This window comes from Buteo buteo, chromosome 27 (assembly GCF_964188355.1).
Source record: "Buteo buteo chromosome 27, bButBut1.hap1.1, whole genome shotgun sequence".
Taxonomy (NCBI): domain Eukaryota; kingdom Metazoa; phylum Chordata; class Aves; order Accipitriformes; family Accipitridae; genus Buteo; species Buteo buteo.
Window position 1 is genome coordinate 14,027,740 of NC_134197.1, and position 20,782 is coordinate 14,048,521.

Consider the following 20,782-nt stretch of genomic DNA (forward strand, 5'->3'; position numbering starts at 1 on the left):
GTGCTAAAAGATGGTATGAACTTAGGAAGGCTGTGAAAAAACCTTGTAGGTTATTCAGTGCCACTGTGCAACCTTTAGTTTGGCATTTATTTAAACTGTACATCCAGGATGCTGGAAAGATGTTGAGGGTAAGCACCACTGTGTACTTGCCTTATACTTAACTCTGACCAAGGCAACTGCACGTGGCTATCAACATCAGACTGAGTGAAGTCATCCTCGTGTTCCTCCATTTCACTGCAAAAGGCCTTTTGTCTCTGTGCCTTTACTGCAGCCCGTCTCGGACATGGGAAGACTAACTTATATCTGGGGAAAGCAACACTTGCTACTGGAGGTGATGTGTTGTGTACTTGGCTCCAGGGAAAGAGCACTTGGAGCAGGGCTTTGGGAGTTGGCATATGTGCTTCTGCTCCCAGCTCTGGTAGAGCGGGTGTTGCTGGCAGTGATTTTGCAAACAGCTGGACAGTGCTGCGACATTGTGTCACCATGCTGCTACAGAAACAGCTGGGTTTGTAGACTGGCAGTTCATGCGGAAAGCAGTTGGCAGACTGAAAGCAAGGCAAGACGCCTGGCATCACACCCCAGGCTTGTGCTGGCTCAGCGTGGTGATCCTGCTAGTCCAGGAGTGATGATTCACAACCCGCCTGCAGCTGTGCCTTGGAGTGGCTCAGGTCTGGGCCGTTAGGTGCCCCAGCAGCACATGGATGGGTGTAAGAGCTCGTCCCTACTGTGGTGGCTCCCACCTGGTCCCGCCGTGTTTGGACGGTGAGAGGCTGCTGAGTCCTGCCCAGGTGCAGGCAATCAGTGCAGGGGCTGATGTGCAGGTCTGTCTCCCAGACTTACTGCAAGCATGGTGCTCTGTAACCTGCAGATTTCTGTGGGCAAGGAAGTGAAGCTGTATGCGCAATCTTTAGACTTGTTGTGGGCTTACATTTCAGGTAAGGTTGCACCTCTACTATACAGTGCATCTTGGTGCTGGAGATGCCTGCGCTCGCCCCATGGGAATGGGTTTCAGTGCACAGGACAGGCTAATGCCGTGCAGGTGGCAGCTCCAGTGCAGAGCACAGCTCAGTCCCTTCCAGCCTTTAGCCTTGGCAATGCTATGGGCCCACTCTTCACAACACCGCAGACTTTTTCCCCCTGCTGATCAGGCAGGGTTTCCCAGAGCTGCTGCGACAACACTTTTCCCTTGCTGTTTCCATGCCCTTCTCATGCTGTTCTCATGGCCTTGTGCCTGCAGCCATGATAGTGTGGGCATGGCGGGTGCTCGTGAGAATCCCCACTCTTCCTGCTGTCCCTGCCTTGTTGTGGACTTGGTTTGTACTAGAGATAACCAAAGCAAAGTGAACAGCATTGCAGGTGACAGTCATTTAAGTACTTGATGACATTAGCCAATAATTCATGTGCACAAGAACTTAAGTCACTCGCAACACTTGCACCTGATTAACATGAACTAATTATCAGTATCGTCTTCATCCTTGCTTGGGAATTGCTCCCAGAGGAGGATGCTTGCCTGGGACCTGTCATTGCTTGTCCAAGCTTGCCATGAGCTGGGGAGAGTTTTCCATCTCTCTTAATCTGATCTTTAAACAAAAAGAGTTAGAGAAGTGAGATGCTGTAAGCAGGCTGAAGTCTTGGACTTGTGCTGTGAGAGAGTGTGAGGGGAGGTGTGCTGGTCTCAGGACAGCTGTGTGCACTTCCCAGCTTGGTGACTGCTGCCCAGCATTGTCCCGAGGAAGTCAACTTACCGCTGGGTGCTTTGTGTTCTGCTCCCACTGAAACACTTTTCGACAAGATCTAGGATGAAATATGGTCCTGCTCATGTTATTGGGCATACTCTCCCTTTGGGCAAATCCTAGTGAGTGCTATCACCTGTGGCAGCCGACACACTACAGCTGGTTATGGCCTCCTGTGTTTGCTTACAGGTGAAGGACCCTGGTTAACTCTGTTCTGTGCAATTGGGACAAGAAGTTTATGTAGTGTCAGTCACAGCAAATACTGGATTTCCAGCGAGAGAGGATCTTGATTCCTGTGTGTTTTTGATAGAATGAGCTACAGGGTATCACCATATATCCTTCAGTATAACCATAACCCAGTTGAAACATCTACCTAATCTAACTATCCACTCTGTTCCTTAACCTGAATGCATTTTTTTAAGTGCATCTGGCAGCTTACATGAACAGTGGAAAATACAGGACTGTAAGAAGTCCTCATCTTTATAAATATACTATATAGGCTGCTGGTGGCTTAGTTCCCCTCCTGCCCCTTTCTGTGGTCTCCGCTGTGCAGGGCTGGTCCGTGCTGCTCGGGCAGCATTGCTGTTAGACACAGCAAACTGCTCACTAGAGGAGCAGGAGGGCAGCCAAAGTGTTTGGGGAAAAGGTGTTCACTGCTAAGACTGCTTGGAAGTAGCTGTTGCTGCTTAAACTCAACCCTGTTTTAATCCAAATTAATTTGTATGCACAGACAAGCAATAGGAATTTTCCTTGTTGTATTTTGCTTACCTTATAATTAGGCTTTTACTGGACATGGGGACGGTTGGGCAATGTCCTGGTCTCCATTAACTGCCAAATCACTACAGTATGTGGGCACTCCTCTGCAGCCTCTAAGAGCATAATGTTTATACTGTAATCCTTTGTGTTGACATGTCACATGCATGTTGCAACTCCTCTGAGTTTCAGTGTTAATTGAAATACCAGTATTAATTGCAGAAAGTTAGTCATGCAAACTAAGCTGGAAGGGGAAGCTTTCCGAACCAGCTGTTTTGTAATTGTGTTCTGTAAGTGCTTAACTCTGTGACGCAGGGTGCTGTGATGCTCTGCGGCGCTGGGATCCTTGCATACGCTGGGGTCTGAGTGCCAGAAAGTGCTTTGGAAAGAAACTGCAGGTGGGAGCAAGCGCTGTGATCTGGTGCTCAGGGCGAGTGGGTGCTCGGGTGCCTTGGAGAGGTGCCGGGGAGCTGGAAGCTGCTTTAGAGGAACTGGGGGCACCCTTGGGAGCCAAGCACCCCCAGTTCCTCTCCTTCATCAGGGCAAGGTAATGCGGGGAGTGGAGGTCCTGCTGCCTTCACTCTTTGAGTAGATGAGAGCAAAGGACATACTGCTGGGAAAGGCCGCTTTGAAGCAGAATCGGTCTCTGTAGTGCTCACTGTGTACCATGGAGCTGTGTTTTTTCTCTTGCTGAAAAGAGCTTGTAGCTGTCAGCAGAAGAGCAGGCAAAGCTCAGGGGTTTATCTGCATGGCTTCCTTAGAGAAGGAAAGAAATGCAGCCGTGTAGAATTAATTTGGAAACCAGTACATTTAATGGTGAGTCACTTAAAAAGAGTTCTTGATGTTTCTAAATCCAAGGAAAGCCCAGAAAACAATTTTTCAGATGTCCACATTCCTTTTGGAGATTGAAATGAAAGAGCTAACTTCCAGCAAAACCCAGCTGAAAGCAGCTGCTCTCAGGGTACAGAAACCTTGCTCTCTCTTTGAGGAAAGGTCTGGTTTTCCAGGCATGTGTGGCCAGTGCTGTCCTGTTCATAGACCATCATGGTACCTTCTGAAAGCAGCTCTTCCAGAGAGTCTCATTTCCAGGCTAAGGAGGCTAGAAAGAGCTTTTTCTCTGCGCTGGAGCACTGAAGCATGCAGAGCAACTTTTCCTGGCTATGAGATCTGTGCCTGCTGGATGTGTTGCAATGTCTGTTGTGTGAAAAAGAAACTGTTCATAGAGATTTCCTGGAGTCTGTTACCCTACCCTACCCGTTTTGACTTTTTTTCCAGGCACTTCCTTCAATTAAAAGTGAGACTAGATTTCTGTGGTAGTGTTGTGCTGGTCAGAATGCATAACTTCCCCCAAACTGCTTTTTTTAGGGTATTTTTGGAGGTATGGGCTAGACTTAAGAATAGAAAAAGAATGTATAGGTATATAGAGAAATGACGGTGGTGTTTACATACCCCCAACCTTAATTACTTTAATAGATTTTTTTGGGGTAGTATTTTATGGAGAATATCAGAAATTTCTCCTGCATGTATTGCACTCTGTGCTTTGTAGGTCACCTGTTACAGATGACATTTTGGGGTCTCTTTGTGTGCACATTGGCCGATTGTTCTGAAAAAAAGTATGGTAAAAAAAAAAGTATTTTTGATTTCAAATGTTAAATAAGTCTATTGTGTTTTATTTTATTTATATTTTAGTTTGGTGTATACCTACAGTCTAAAAAAAAAAAAAAAAAGACGTTGGTGAAAGATAAATGATGTATGTTGAAATAAGGGCAGATTTAAGGGTAATGTGGCACATGGTTGGAGTTTCCTAAAGAGTCTGAAAATATCACCACCTTGCATCATGTTACATTCATTCTGTAAATATCTGAAGGCAAATATTTTGCTGGCTCAGGGAGAAGAGAGGTACTGTCTGTATAGTCCTTCATCTCTGTTGTAGCTGGAATCTCACGCTGCTGGTTTTTTGTAGCTATGATTTGCTGCCATGAAGTACTGGTTGCCTTCACAAGGCACAGCAAGTGTGGGATGCTTGTGGGAAGCTCGGGGCAGGGTGCTCCGTTAGCGCGGTCTGGGGTTCCTGTGGTGCCGTCCTTGCCACAGGGAAGTGGAGAGTGGTGGCTGGACTGGAGGGACGGGGAAAACTAGTGGAAACGGGGTGGGAGGTGGTGGGCTCGTGAGAGATGTAAGAAGGTAGGTTTGTGCGGCTGGTCACGAAGAGGGGAAGGTATTCGTGGCTGCTGAGGAAGGGCTGGTAGGCAGCGCTCTGAATCCCAAGGGTGATTCTTGATTTGCAGAGGGTCAGTTCAGAACCCAGGATGACATCTGAAAAGCATCTTTGAAGACTGCCAGTAACTGCATTTGGAAGGCAAACTTTTGCACACAGGAAAGCTGGGAGGGCTGGGGGTGTGGGGTTTTGGTTTGAGTGTTTGCCGTAGGCTTCCTGCGTAGACACTGCCCAGCCTCGGGGTGCCTCCGGCTGCATGTGCGAGTGGGGATAGCGTTTCTGCTCCTTCAAGAGTGCTACCAATGGAAAGGAGTTAATCCCTGGGTGAACAATGTCAAGACAGTGGCCACACCAGGACAAACTGAAATAGCTTACCTCCACCTTTGTCTTCAAACAGGTTCAGATGAAGTGATCTGCACTGAGCAAGCTGAGCAGAGGTTCGCAGGAGGCAAGAGCTGCTGTCATCTCGCTGTATGCAGTGCACACGGTAAAACTTGGTAATTCAGTGTCCAATCCTTTTCATTGCGTCCAATTTTTATGATTGTTGGAGAAGCCCAAGAGGCAAATGGATGTGCTGGTGCACTTGCGCATGCAGTGGTACAACATACATGCCAATATAGACTGTTGCTGAGCTGTAGTGTAGCCACAGGCTTCCTACTGCTGCTTGTTTGCATCCCCTCCTCTTCTGAGCTGTACTCACTTGCTGTGAGGGGTGTGAAGTCGAGCGTAGCTGCTCCGGGCTGCCTCCAGCTACATGCATTTGCGTAGGAGCTCTCACTGAGCTCTGGTCACAATTTAGGACTTGTGTAATAGAAATTATGAGAGTTGAGGCCATTCATATACTTTGACCGTGGGCAGAGAACAAAAAGGGTATTTGTACAGTGAAATGGCGCTGAATGTTCTACAGCACTGTTTTATTTTATGTTTACAGAGCAGAGGGCACAAAAATAACATAAATGGGAACAATAACGTACGGTAGCACACTTCTAACTCCATTTAGCCTTCTTTATTTGTAAATATTTTTGTGGTTCATCTGTGTTTTAAAGAAAGGAGGGGAAAATTCTCCTGCCTCTCTACCCTTGTTTGAGGAAGGGGACGGGCAGTACTTTGTGGTTGGCTCTACTGTATTGCTGTGGATGGGTGAATAGCTCTGCATTTTGCTTGTCACCTGACAAGCTGGTTTATATTTAGATTAGGAGAGAAAGCGTGCGATTCTGAAAGCTGTGTTTTCACTTGTGCAAAGGCCAGACCATGTGTGCTGAGTTATCAGAATGAGGTTTTAATTGTTTGCTCTTATTTTTCCTGTGACTTATTAGAGTTATAGTCCTACTATGTCAAATACACGTTCCTTGAAAGCAAGGCAGCCAAAGGAGAGGTCTTTCAAAATCTGAGGAGATTTCCTCAGTACCAGCCAGCACAGCAGGTCTCTTTGGAGGAAGAGGAAGTTTGGAAAATCCTGCCCCTTTGGTGTTATCATCTCCGTCTCAGCTGAACACCGTGCCATGATGCTGGGCAGGGCATTAGCTCGTTAGTGGTGAACGCCATCCAAATTTGAAATGCCATCCGTAAAGCTGTGGTTTTGTTTTCAGCTGAGTTGTTGCTCTTGAGAACAGCGTGGAAAGCTCAAGCTGGTACATGAGGGAACATGACTATCCACTTCTACCGTCTCAGCACCCTGAGCAATTAAACACAAAAGCCTTTGTTCCCTCGTGACTTCATTCTTAAGAGGCCTTTTTAATTTTAGTCCTTAGTTTCGGGAAGAAATAATGGAAATTTGTCATTGACAAGAAGGCTGCATCTCTCGGATGTCATCTGAAGGATCTGCTCCATAATTCATGGGCTGGGGAGTGTGGGTGTCAAAAGGAGGGTGCATAATGGATATGAGAGATCTCAGTTCAGTGAAACTATTGGTCTTAAATGCAGCTTTTCTTGCCTTCATGGTATTTGCTTGACCCAGATCACCACACTTTTTGCTAACTCATCCAGATATTTTTAGATTTTCTTAAGTAAGAGTGTGGTGGGTTATTGGTTGTTTTTGTACAGCTTACTCCCCTTCCAATGCGGACAGTAATACCAGAGCAGTGCTGATTGATTTCTCTTTCTGTCACTGCTGTACCTGTAAGCCATGCATTTGTGTGTGTAGAAGGGCTGCTGTTTCTTATCAGTCCTTCTCTTTCCATGGATTCTGTGAGTTTTGCTTGTTGTGTGACACGCGTATTGCTGTTGGTGTGCTGAGAAAGAGACCTTCTCCCTCGTCTGCTGTAGGATGTGAATAAGAGCAAATCTAACTTGGGCTGCTGCGGGTCTGAATGCAAATGTGGACTATTGGCTTCCTAGTTGCTGGAAGATTGTAGCAGACTCAACCTGCCAAAGGGGACTGCTGGGTCTGCCAGATCTTTACAGGCTGGAGGGGTCATCTCCTTGCAGTTAGCCACTGCCTGCCAGCGTTGTCTGTGTTCCTGTCCTTAGCAGAGTAAATTAACTGTCTGACTCTCTCTGAAGTGAATTAAGGAGCACTCATATGATTTTCTTCTTGCAGTCAAGCTGAAGGTGTTACAAGCTCTGACAGAGCTGTGCTAAAAGCTGAGCAGCAGCAATGAATTTAGCATCAGCGATTGCACCGCGAAACTAGTATCCAGCAGTGGAGGTGCAGCCTTTATTTCATCATTTCTTCTTCTAGTGTTTCTTTCTTGCAACGTGTTTGTGTGCAGATGCAGGAGGCTTCTCTGTGCTGTCAGTGGTCAAACCCCATCTGTCTGGGAGCTGCATGGGGCACACTTATACCTAGTGTTGGGGCTGAGCTCTGCTTCAGGAGCCATTGCTTGTGAGTGAGGCAGGAGTAAACAAACATAACGTGGTCATGGAGTAATACGTTTTCAGTGGAGCTTCCTGGTACAGCTTACAAAAGCCATGAGATTTAAAAATCAATAAACTTAAAAAAAAAAAAAACACCAACGAACTCACTGACACTGAGCAGGGGCTTTTGGTGCAACTGCGTCCACATGTACGTCTGCAGGAAGTGAGTCGTATTCTTACAAAATCATCAGCTGAAGAATTTGTCACTTTTATGACAATTACCATTTTGGGCTAAGTGCAGATCTCTTCCTCTGTCTAGGCTTTTCTCAGGCATCAGGAATGTCTTCTGAGCCCACTTCATCCACCTCGCAGCAGTCCCCCACCTCTCCACCCTCACCTGGTTCTCTCCATCTGCCTGAAAACCGCAGGGCGAGAGATCGTTCTCCGTCGCCCATGAGAGGGTACCTCATCCCCAGTCCACTGCCCACCCGACGGACCAGGACGTTTTCAGCGTGAGTACTGGGAAACCTGCATTTCATAGACAACAACCAAACGATTGCCTTTGGGCAGAATGACTGGCCCCTTCCAAGGTGAAGGGAGTCAGGGCGGGGGGTGGTGGGTGTATCTGGAAGGTGCTTTGGTGTTTTACTGTTATCTCTTCTCCAATAAATTCTGATGCCACTAGACTTTTAGTCCAAATCACCTGTAGTTTTTCAATGCTCTGCATAAAGGTTGTTCAAAGTCTTTTCCACTCTTTAAGACCAGAGTTTTACAGGGAGGGGAAAATACACTGAGATTTTTCAAAACAGAGTTTCTTGTCTGAAGCTTTGCTTCACTTCAGACACTGGGTTGTGGCTCTCAGGACCAGCTCCTGTTAGTGTTTCTTCATCAGCTTCCCCTCTTCTTTTGGCATGACCTCTCTTCTCGCCGCCCCTGAAGCACTGGACCAGACCTCACTGGAGGTTTTATTTCTTTGACTCCTGACACCTATGCTGCCATCAGCCAGGTTACATTTTAGGGGTGGTTCATGACCCTGTCACTTTTCAGAGGACTTGTTTCCTTTTCCTGTTCAGCTTTCATATCTCCATCTTAAGATTGCTCAAATAGACCTGTAAAAGAATATGTTGGGTTTCAAGGTTATGAACCCTGGTCTCCTTGATTCTCTAAGATTATATGAGGTTTTCACTAAAATGAGATGAGGTTTGTTGCTATTTGTAGTTACTTGAGGTAGTGATCCTACAGCAGAGCTGGCTTTCCCCGTGTTGTTTTCTCCTCCTTGGAGCCCCCTGCCTGAAGGGGACTCCTCCACAGTGCAGCAGCAGAGGATGGTGTTGCAAGGGTTGGCCACTGCAAAAAATTCCCAGTGCCTGTGATGGGTCTCCCAGTGAGGTGCTGACCTGCAGAAGGCAATGTGGGCTTCTTTGGTAATCTCAGTGGCCTTTGAATCAGGGTCTGAGAGTGTAACATGAAGCTGTGGTCAATCCATCACACTTAGGCCACAGTCTTGCAGTTACTTCTGTGTAAGGGAAGTCTGGCAGTGCTGAGTGAAACACTGTGGAAGTAAGATCTCAAACCCACAGCTAGCCTATTTTGTGCCACTGAATCTAGTTGGCATGCTTTTTCCTTTTTGCTTCTTGCAGTGTTACCCAGCTCTTTTCTTCAAGAGTTATCCATGCAGATTTAAAGAGCATCAATCTCAATGATGCTTTGTATCATTACTTCTGTATTCAAAAGGAAGCAAAAAAGAACAGCAGCAGCAGAAGAAGAAAAATTTGTATGTTGTTAGTTCCAAAAGCCTTCAAATGCCCTAAACTTTGTAATGGAAGTAGATTGCTAAAAGGAACATAATTGACTTGATAATTGGGATTGCCCTTGAAAAGCAATTCCAAGCTAGTTTGCCTCAGTACTATGTTAATAATGAACTCTTTGTAATTCTTCTCAGCTGTTAATGCTAGTCTGGTTCTTACAAAAGTAAAGAATTCGTTATTTGGCTTCCACAGTTCTTTAATCATTAATTAGTGTAGGAATCTTGCTGTATTTGTTTGCCCTGAAAAATCAAAATAGGTTTAAACTTTTTTTTTTTTTTTTTTTTTTTTTTTAGTGTCCTCTTTAAGCAAGAGGAGCTCTAGGTGAGCTCTGGCCCCACAGCTGTATAGAAAAGATGAATGTGACAGACAGTGGCTTATTATTTGGTGGGATTATTTAATTTTGGTTCATTGCAAGTGTGGGGCCTTATCCCCCACAGTCCTTTATCTCCTTGAAAGATGCAATTGAGCTTTAATGGCTTATTTAGGGCAGTGAGTGCTTTTTTGTGTAACAGGCACTTGTGGCATCAGGTGCGTTGACAGCTTTATAGAGGTGGAAATGAAGTGATTTAATAGCGATTTCTTCTTTCTTTAACACTTTCAACTGTACTTCTTTAGTGTTAGTTTGCCTTAAGGAACAGAGCCATTACCGCATTTTTAAATTATTTTATTTAGACTTCAGTGAACTTTTAAACATTTGGGAAAGTGATGCCACAATTGCTATGATTCATGTAACCAAATGGCAACATGATCACTTACTGGATTTGAAGAATCGCACCAAAATCCTCTTATAACATGGAAGCAACCTACTAGATAGTCATGTCATGAGAAGGTCCTGATCTAGTAACTCTTCTGTGTAAACCCTGTAAGATGTCTAAACCAGTTGGCTTCATTAATGAAAGTATTTGAGTGAGTTTGGATCTCTGGAGATTCAGCTCAGCATATTTGACGGGGAAAAGGATTTAATCACACAGTTTTCAGGATGGCATAGTTCATGCAAGTTGTTTTTCTTGATGGCAGTAAGTCACTCTAAAGGTTTGTCTTCAAATCTGTCTTGTTTTAAAATACAGGTCCCATGACAGTGGAGGAGGAGATCAGTCTTGAGTCTTGGTGTTACGCACCTCAGTTAGGCTTCATAGCCTGCTGGAGTCACTTGGAGGTGAAATATTGACTTCACTGGATCCTAGTCTGGCAGGATAACGATAGACGTGCATGCAGAAGGGGTGTGTGTATATGTATATACATACATGTGTACACGTTTATACATATCTATGCATTGCATTCTCTTGATGATACATGCACACACTTACGGTTAAATTTATGAAAGCACATACAACACCTAGGTGCACACTGGTACTCCTGAACTCATGAAAGGTGTAAGATCCTTACATTTAGTATAGTGTCTAAAAGAAAATTTGGCAGGGTGATAGAGCAGGTGGATTCAAGATGGCAACTGATAGATTATAATGCTAGCAAACATCTTCATCATCTTTATCTCCCTTAAAAAGGCTACAGGCAAAACGCGCAGTGTATGAAACTGAGTATTAAGCAGTTGCTACAGAGGAGTATACTCACTGGGAGTATTTGGACCATTGTGCCCATTTGCTTGGTGTGGTCTGGCTGACACGCCTGGAAGCTGTCACATCCATGCTCAGCAATGAACTGCTCTTTTTGTGCTTTCTTTTGCAGAACCGTGAGAGCATCAGAGGGTCCCATCTACAAAGGCGTCTGTAAATGCTTCTGTCGCTCCAAAGGCCATGGCTTCATTACCCCTGCAGATGGAGGGCCCGACATCTTCGTACACATCTCTGAGTAAGTTGTCTGGGTGGCCGAGGAAGGCTGGAGCTTTGGTTTGCCTTAATTACTGAATGCTTTTGACACATCAGATACAAGAATGGCTTATAATCTGTCACCCTTACCTTAGCAAAGAGGAGTTATGCCGATGTTACTGGCAGCGATAGATTATGCTGTTGAGTTAAAAACTAGAAGATGATCCTGTCAAATCTCCTAGAGTAAGCTCTGCAGTTTCACCCAGACCCAGAAACTTGCATTTACCTGAAGCAAATCATCTATGCAGTATCCAGTTTTAAAGATTTGTAACACTGAAAATTCACTACTTTTACTTTGCACTGCTTGTACCATTATTAAACTAAAGGTTAATTACCTGTACTGTTAAGAAAATTTATACTTTATTACTTCCTTGCATTTATCTAGCTTCAGTTTCAAGCAGTGTATAGCTAAAGCTTTCTCTATGAAAGGGCTCATTAGTACCTCCGCTTTTTTGCCTTGAACACACTGAGAACCATCGCTTCTGAATCTACCTTTTGATAAACTAAACAGATTAAGCTTTTCAAGTCCCTCACTGAGCATTTTCTCCAGTCTAAAACAGTTTTTCCACTCTCATTTCTAAGTGTGCTGTAGAATTTAAGTATCATTTTAAAACAACAGAGTGCACACGTACTTTCAGTATATGGAGATAAAATCTCCTCCAGACTCCTGCCCTGTTTCTGTTTCTGTACATGCCATAATCACATTAGCCCACTCATCCCTAGTCTTTTGCTGAGTTGCTTATCTGCTCTGACCTCGGCATCCTTTGCAGCATCAGTTTGGTGCAGTCCCAGATACTGTCTGGCATCTGTTTGCATTCCTTGTTCCTAGATGTACGACTTCATATTTAGTTGCACTGCAGCATACCTTACTTGAATAGGCCCTGCCTGCCAAGGCGTCCAGATCGTGCTCCATGACTGCACTGTCTTGTTATTTATTGCTTGGCTAACCTGCAAGGTTTAATAGACAGTTTTTTATTTGGTTCTAGATTGAGATGCTGACCAGCATTGGGGCTGAAACTGGTCTCTGATGGTGTGTTTTAAGATTGCTCAATGTTTATTCTCTAATAACCTCTTTTAGATCTATCACCAGTTTTTAGTCTACATACTATTTACAGTACTGAAGCTGTATAATCCTTATTTGTTGTTTGGAGTGGTTATCCAGTGATAAGTCAACAAAAGCCTTACCAAAGTTATTCACATTGCCCCAACTATCTTTCCTGCCTGTGTGTGTAGCACGTGTTTTTGGAGAAGGAACACATTGGCCTTCTTCCAGTTTTCTGAAATGTTACTGCCGGATGCGTGTTGGCAAGCTGAAGCTTTTTAGGACTTGTGGGTGCAAATGGGCTGAGTGGTCTGACTTACGTGTTCAACCCAAGGAAATGTTATTTAATATCTTCTTTTTCTGTCATCTGATAGAAATGCACAATTTCTCCTTGTTTCCTGAATAACTTAAAAATAACATTTCTTATATCACAATTTAAAAATTTTACTGTGAACATCTAGTCTGACCTATACAGGTACTGATCAGCAAGGGTTTAGTTAAAACAGCCCTCTCACAGAAACATGAATTCTCAGCCTGCTAATGAATTCTTTTTAAAGAACTGTCTATTTTCAGTCCTGTTTTTTTCCTCTACATTTTCTCTTCCAATTAGTTCAGCAAAATTTTCTTCAGTTATGTGAAATTAACCCTTTCAAACCCTAGAGATAACTCTTTGATTGGGTCTGCCCTTTGTCTGTACAAAATGGTGAACTAAACTTTCAGGTGTTCCCCAGTTCCTATCCTATGGCCCAGCACATCTTTCTGACTGGGCCCAAACCTCAGTACTTGCTTCTGGGTGCACTAACTGCTCCTACCCTCAATCCCCTTCCAATCAGCTATATTTCATAGAAACTCCAGTGATTTTTTTTTCTGTTTGGCTGTTTAAGACTCCCATATGTCTCTTATACTGAAATCTTTTATGACATTATGGAAAACATTTTTTTGTCTGCTGTGATTTTGGTGGTCTGTGCAAGAGGCCCCCTCTCAGAGGAGTCCCCTCTCATGGGCTGTGCTAGTTGGTGTATTGATCCTGTATGCTTTCAAAATGCTTTGACTGTGAGCCGTCAAGAAACTGCATTTGAGTAATTGTGCCCTGAACGTGGTGTGCCACCCTCCTCTTTCTTCCATGCACTCAATCTATCCTAAAAACACTATCGAATGAGTCACCAAGTTTGTGAAAGTTCATGGGCAACCACACTTCTTGAGGTATTTCCAGCATGTCTGTTTTGCTGATACGTGTCCAGTTCTCTGCCTGCTTTTGCCCTCACCCAGCCATGCCCTCAGACCACCCTGCACAGGAGAGCTGGAGCAGATAAAGGATGGAAGGGGGAGATCCACTGTATGGGCAGGGGGTGACGGGCTCTGGCCCGCTCAGGTACAACCTTCGGCCTGAGCTCCGACTTCCCAGGTCTCAACTTAGTGCCCTACCTGCTGGACCAGGCTGCTTCTCTTCGTTTTCAGTTACTTCATTTCAGTCCAATGCTCACACAGGTGGGGAACTATCTCCGTATGCTATGCTGCAGTGCGCTGCAGTCTTTCTCCAGTATGGCAGCACTCTTCAGTTTTTGCTGTAGATGAGAAGATTGGAGGGGACCTCCTCTACCCTGTCCGCTGCTGGAAGGCACCTGTGCCTTTCTGGCAAATGCTTTACCCGATGCACTCTTAACAATTCGAGTACTGGGGATCCACTGCCTCCCTGGGCAATCTCTTCCAATCAACAGACCTGGCTCTTAATTGTTTCTGATATTTAACTGACATCTCCCTTGCTCAGTATGGCCCTTCACTCCTCCTTCTATCTCCACAGCAGGTAAATGATGCCTTTCCTCTTTAAGCCTATCATTTATGTGTTCAAAGACTGTTTTCCTTGCTCTTTCAGAAATATTTCAGCAAGGTTAATTCATATGAATTTTGTAGGACTGAAGGATGTGCTTTATGCAACCTTTCTAGGCTCAGTTCTGCTCCTTTGAAGCCAACGGGTTTTTTTCTATTGAACCAGGACTGGGCCACTGTTTTACATGTTTCTTATGTAGGTACTGTCTCAGAACTTAAATTCAAAAATAGCTGATGTTTCTGCCTCAATCTGTTAGTAAAAAGTGCTATTGTTGAAGTACTGAAGGTTTCAGCACATTGAGTTCTTTAATTACTCTGAGTGTATTTGAATTGTTGGAAACACGTTTTAGTGCTAGAGGGTGATGGTATCACTGTCTTGATTCTGATGCAAGGCAGCACTGGAAAGACAAATTAATAATGCCTTTCAGTTTATTTCACAGTGACTTAGAAATATTGCTCTTCATTAATGGGAATTGCTTATTGCAGTAGCATTCTGTAACCATCACTGTGGCTCAGGGGACTCCAATGACTCTGGTTTGCGTAGTGTGAGTTTTGAGATACTGCTTATGTTTATTATGTATTCTTTTCTACCTATTTCACTGAGTTAAACCTGAATGTGAAAGACACATCAATCTGTTTACTGTCTCAGAGCGGTATAGGCATCTACTTGTGAAATGAAAGAGGATTGTTTTTCCTGAATAAGTTCTGCCTGAAAGCTAGGATTTCAGGAATGTGGATAAAACGGTACGCCAGCTTGGATTCAGCAAGATTGACTGTTCCTCTGTGTTCATGACTAAGCTGTGATGATCAGTGAAGGTTTTGAACATTGGGACCAGCTGCCTATCTTGCAGATTAATATGATTTTAAACGTAAAACTTTAATTTGAGGAATTAAATTTTTTTCTTCCCTAAGCATTGGGGAGCTGTAAGGTTACACTTCAATGAAAATGTCTTCCATAAAATGGAATGTCTGTTTCCCATAGCTTTCCATTTATTTTTGTAAGATAATAACACTTAGCATGGCGTTTCCATTTCATAAGTGATCATTAGCCTAAAAATAAGGTCAAATATACATGGCATTCAAAAGCTTCTTCACTTGGCATCAGCAAAATTTTAAATTTCAGCATTTGTGCGAGAGTTTAAGGTGAATGTGGGCATGTGGACATGTTTTATGAGTGGAACTTGCAGCAAAGCTGTGTTACTGTGAAGTTGGACTTGTCAGGTGTGGGTGGATATACAGTAAAGACATGCCAGTTTGAAACGCAGGTTTTAAAAGTGTTTTTTGTCTGTGTGACTTTGTTTTAATGAGCAGCTCTGAAGACTGCAGAGAAGATATGATTTGGATAACAGTTGTGTGGAGCTGGTTCTCCTTTTTAACTGACTAGGTACAAATGTGCAAAACTGTATGATTAACGAGGGCAGCCTGCAGTTCTCTGGAAATGCTGACGCTGGTGGGTGCTAGCGTTTCCTTTTGAGCAGCAGGTAGAGGCTCGGTGGCAGCTCTGGTGACAGTTGCTGCAGGTGGGAGCAGCTTCCCGGCAGCGCTCATGGCACCTTGTGTCAGTCCGTGGGTAAAGCATGTGTGGCTGAAACCCCGTACCACGACTGCAACACCGTCGGTGCTCGAGGTGGACAGATTAAAGCCAGCTCATGCACACAGGCTGGAGGTGCTGTTCCTGCCCACGGACGGGTGCCTTGGCCTGTCGCACCCCTGCCACCCAGCCGAAGGCGCCGGCCATAAGCTCACTGCTGCTTTCTGCGTTCCGTGCACAGAGAGTCCTGCTTCCTTGTGTTTACTGGAAATGCTTCTCAAGTTGGTATAAACAATTGTACTAGGAAAATGTTATGGCTTGTTGAATGTGGTGAGATTTTGTTTTTCTCAGTTTAATACTTCGCCCTTCTCCAGAACAGAAAACAAAATGTGCTCGCTAGTAGTGAATGTAAAACCCTAGCTGGCAAGCATGGGGATGGAGGAGTTGCTGAGATGGTAATTCCAGATAATGGCTCTGGAAAGCTGGAAGCAAAGGCAAATTCATTTGCCTGGAGTGAAATTTTTAAAAAGCCCTTAATTACGTTTTTAAGTGTGACGTGTACTGTTAATGCTTTCATTTCCACCAGCCTGTATCATGATCCACTGTCAGCAAACTGATGGTGTTACTGTAGCATCAGTGCCGAGAACTGTATCTTTCTCGATATCTTACCTCCTCTGCTGTTGTTTCATAGCGGGAATAAGTCCGCTCTCTCAAATACGAGCCGGTTTGGTTGTTACTGAGGTGTAATGGCTCTGGTGGCTTCAGTTTCACTCTCTTGCCACTCTTCCTATACACGTGGCATGTTTCCGGAGAGCAGACGGGGAATCCCTGCAGTGCCGGCTCTTGAGGTCCCCTGCCTTGTGCTGGAGGTGGCTGCCTGTACAGACAGGTTGGTAGCAGCTCCCCTTCCAAAGGGGGGTCCTGAGGGGTGGGGGGAGGTGGGGTGGGGGCGCCTGTAGCGGCAGATCAAATGATGTGCTTTAGAGCACTGCATAAGAATCCCACTCTTCTGCTTTCCCAGTGTATTTGGGAGTGGGCTCGTGATGGGTACTGGTTTACCCTCTGGGCTTTTGCATTTGATTGAGACTTGGCCTGAAGCCCGTGTACCTGCAAGGGCAAGACAAGGAGGTAGTTTACCAGACAGCAGTGACGAATGAATGACCACACTCTTGGTTTTTTTTTAAAGATTTTATTTTGCAAAAGCAGCTGATTTAATGGAACAGAAAAAACGTGCAGTGCTTGTGGGTTTTCTGCAGTTTGCTAGTACTTGGCTCTGAAGGGGAAAATGCTGCATTGCAGAGAGGCCTTCAGGCTGTCCTTCAGGCTGGATTCCTGACCCCATGCTTAATGATGGCTTTGGAGAATTGATGCTATACTTCCCCTGGGACGTTGACACGCAGCACACTTGGGTCTCTGGAGGTTGCTGTGCTTTGCTTGTGCGTTGTGTTGTGATATTAGGAGATTATGCTTACAGTGCCTGTAACTGAGGAGTACTGAACAGAACAGAAGTTGTCTCTCAGTGGGCTCCCAGGTGGAGATACAGTCCCATTCTGCTGTTGCATCTCAGTTTCTGGCTATGCTGGAGATGTACTATCAGCCACGTCTTCCTGCAGGGAGGAATCCAGCTGCATCCCTGCTGCTGTCCTGCTGCATTGAGGAGCTGGCTTTGAGCTTTTCATGTCCATGGAGAGATCATCTTTTCATGCTCCTTTCTTTCCTCTGATTTTCTGCCAGATAACTATGTTAATGAAAAGTATTAATGCCACATCTTTTCTTCTGGCTCTTTTGTGATGCTGTTCTTCTGGTGGAGTGTAACAATATGGGTTGGAAATTAACTGATAATTATAAACAAACTGATAGCTGAATCTGAGCAGAGAGAATGAACCTTTCTGTACTCTCTGCCTCTTCTGTGAACTAGCAGTGAAACAGTTTCTTCTGGCTGCAACTGACTGCTCTGGGGCTGCTGGGAAGCCAAATCTGAGCTTTCTGATTTCCTTCAAAATACTTGAAGTGCTTGATGACTTATCTGCTTTGGGCTGCACACTTCCTTCCTGATGTGCTGCCTTTCTGGTGCCTTGCTGAATCTGTTGAAATGTCTGAAATAAGTAGATTATCTGGGGTGGGGAGGAGAGGCAGCAGAATACCAGATCTTACTTGAGAGGGGTTTGGAAATGAATAGAATATGGATAGCCTTTTCCTAATGGTTCCCCACACCCCCCAGTTGCCTCAGAAAACTCACATTGCAGTGGTGCGTGCAGGACAGCCAGCTTGCTGTGGTCATGATTGTAGCAAAACCTTCCAAGAATCTCCACCTAAATGATATAAACTGTAATAGGTCAAAGCCAAGACTTATACTCTACCTGCAAGCCAGGCAGTGGGCATTGAAGATGACTGTGGCCACCCGAGGGTGGAGGTTCTTTGTGGTTAGTGAGCACAGAACATAACTGCCCTGGGCTTTGGTGTCCAGATGCAAACAGCAGGTATTATTGTGACAGGATCCAAGTTGGATGCTTGCACAGGAACAGGCATCTTCTGTACCTCTGACTGAGTCTGCGTAGGTATCCTTGGAAAGCTCTGCCTCTTGTGATCACCAGTTTCTTCCTCATAGTGCATGGTGTGCTGCCCGGTGTTGAACTAGCTGCTGAAAGTGGATATAGAGCCATAAGTAACCCTGAACGTGGATTCAATAACCACGACTAGAAATCTCAGTAGAGAACTGGGCAAGAAAACGATGCATCTGCTGTACTGGGAGGGAAGCGCAACTTCTGTCCCGGACAAGGCAGCTCCTGGGAAGATCTCTCTGCAGTGGCACAGAGACCAGGCCAGTCCCGTAGCAGAGACCTTGGATATTAACAGCTGGGGTTCTTCAGTGTTTGGACCTCTTTGACACTTCTCTGTCCCAGCTATGAGTGTGACTGGTGGGCAAGAGGCAGCCCTGCTTCTGCTTTGCCTGCCAGCCAGCTTGATAAGGTCATTGCTGGCTTTGCTGATGAATTCTGGAGCTGTCGGCTTACCCTGGGACTGCATGGGAGGGTGTTCAGGACTAGTAATTCATAATAGTTCATTACTCTGTTGTGTCCTGCAGTTTAATAAAATATGGGTTTCCTAGGAGGTGTGTTGAGGTGTTAAATAAGCTTTAAGAAGGCCACAAGATAGTACAGCTCATTGATCCATGGGAAGCAGCTACGTGGTGTGATCAGTGGTAGCCTTGTTGACCAACAAGGCTCTGAAAACTCTTGTTCAAAAATGTTTCCATGTAACTTAGTCTTTGTCCCAAGAGGTTTTACTAGAGCCCTGGAATATGAATAGCAGCTGTGAGAAGGAAGAACTAGAATGTTCCTTATTTAGGTAATTTCCTAATAACCTCCCAGTTCCCTAAAAATAGAGCAGGATAAAATGCTCCACTGTAGCAACAGACTGGTGCTGAGCTGGGAAATGGGAGTTGCTGGATCATCTAAAACTCACTCTATTGTGTCTCACTCTGACACTAACATCAGGAAAGCATTTCCTATTTTTAGCTTAATTTGTTGAAGTGTCTTAAAGTTCCTGTATACATAGCTATCCATTATTTTGAACAGAACATGCATACCAATCTCTTAAATAGCAGTGAAAATCTCCATTTTCCTGTAGATCAACATTTAATATATAGTTAGGGTAAAAGTAAAAAATACAGATCTAAACATATTTAATCAGTGTATAACATTAAAAAAGTCCATGTTTAACTTCCTCTACCAAATTATCCAGGTAACTTATATTGTATATAGAGTGGCTGTTATAGGCTAAATCTGTTCCAAGATCTCTGTTTACTTTCTCTGATCTTTTCCAGTTCATTTCCCTCCCAGCGCTTAAGGCAGTTGCTTCCTAATGGAGAACCTTCCGGACGCTTTGTGTAGGGCTCTGCCTCCAGTGCCATACCATCTCATCATCTTTCAAGTGCCATTATATTGTTCTTTCTTGACACCACCAGAAGTACTGCACAATCTGGATGTTGTTTATTCCCGCTTCTAAGCATCACCTAGCGATAACAATGCTGGAGTTAGTATGCATCTATCCCAGAAGCAGCATTTGGTGGGCAAACACTGTGCTGGGAACACTGTTCACAAACAGGTTTATTCAGGCTGCAAACCAAGACCATTGTCCTCTTGCTTTTCCTGTGCACTGGGGGCAATGAATTAATAGTCCTGTGTTCAGTAGGCACCAAGAATAACTGGTAATCGGAAAGCTGCAGGAAAGAAAAGAGTATCTGTTCTGTGGGAGAAAAGTTTAAAGGCCAAAAGCAGGAAATGAAATTCGAGCTGTTTGTGTGGCCACAAGCTTTTTACACAGCTGTGCAAAGGGCAGGCCTGGTCTTGATGAGGTAAGGTCACCTCAACAAGCAAGGAAAGAAAGAAGACAAACTAGGGGATGAGAAGAAGCCATGTTGGGGTTGAATGAGGCTTTATCACAAGCTTCAGTCTTTTGTAGTGTCAGTTTGGGTAAGGAATGAAAGCAAGAAAGGATCTGATGCTCTCAGCATAATGCTTGGACCTGTAAGAAGTGCTTTCTAGTGGAGAAGAGTGTATCTTTCTGCGTAATGCTTAGGGCTGTGCAGGTTTTGAGGTTAATGTAATCTGTTTAGTAGAAGGAACAGGAATAATTAACCTCATGATTTGAGTGTAAGAAATCTGGGTCCGCAAATGGTTTGATTTGGTGGTGGGTTTTTTGGTTTGTTGGGTTTTTTTGATCCTATGCAGACCAGGGGCTGTAGATGGTACCCCAAATGGTCATCTAACAAGTGCTGAGGGATGCAGTGGCTTTCAGTGGTAGCTGAGAGTGTGTCCTCCAGTCTGGGCTCGTCCCTTTGCTTCTCCTGTCCCTGACTGCGGCCTGTCATACGTTAGGCATACAGTTTCTGTGTGCGTACTGATTCACTTGTTCTTAATTTCTTGGAAAAACAGGACCACTTTGGTTACCAGTACACCTACAACCGCTTTCTTACCAGAACCTATCCTGGTATATATTCATATTTCAATTTTAAACCAAACTCACCCAGAAAAACACCCATCTTTTTTAGCACTCAAGCTGTACTTCTTCCATACTTGAAGATTCAAGTGACATCTAATTTATCTCTGTTTTTCAGAAGCTTAAAACCCTGCCTTTGTGTATTGGGACATCTTTGGTTCTTCAGGAGACAGTGTGAATCTGCTTACTTCTACATTAACCATACCTACTGATACCTCTTGCATATTTCAAATGTTTATTTTGCTAA

The 20,782-nt window shown here is 44.5% G+C and overlaps 1 protein-coding gene across 2 annotated transcripts in view; it reads left to right on the forward strand.

Annotated features, from left to right (window-relative positions):
• CARHSP1 (calcium regulated heat stable protein 1) overlaps positions 1 to 20,782 on the forward strand; it is a 38,067-nt gene that overhangs the window by 12,449 nt on the left and 4,836 nt on the right. The window contains exons 2-4 of one of the 2 annotated variants that reach the window (XM_075058756.1): positions 5,102 to 5,191; positions 7,820 to 8,012; positions 10,995 to 11,117. In XM_075058756.1, coding sequence (XP_074914857.1) covers positions 7,840 to 8,012; positions 10,995 to 11,117 — 296 coding nt within the window. In that variant the 5' untranslated portion in view covers positions 5,102 to 5,191; positions 7,820 to 7,839. Of the gene's footprint in view, positions 1 to 5,101; positions 5,202 to 7,819; positions 8,013 to 10,994; positions 11,118 to 20,782 lie in introns of both variants that reach the window. The other variant, XM_075058755.1, reaches the window with a different exon arrangement.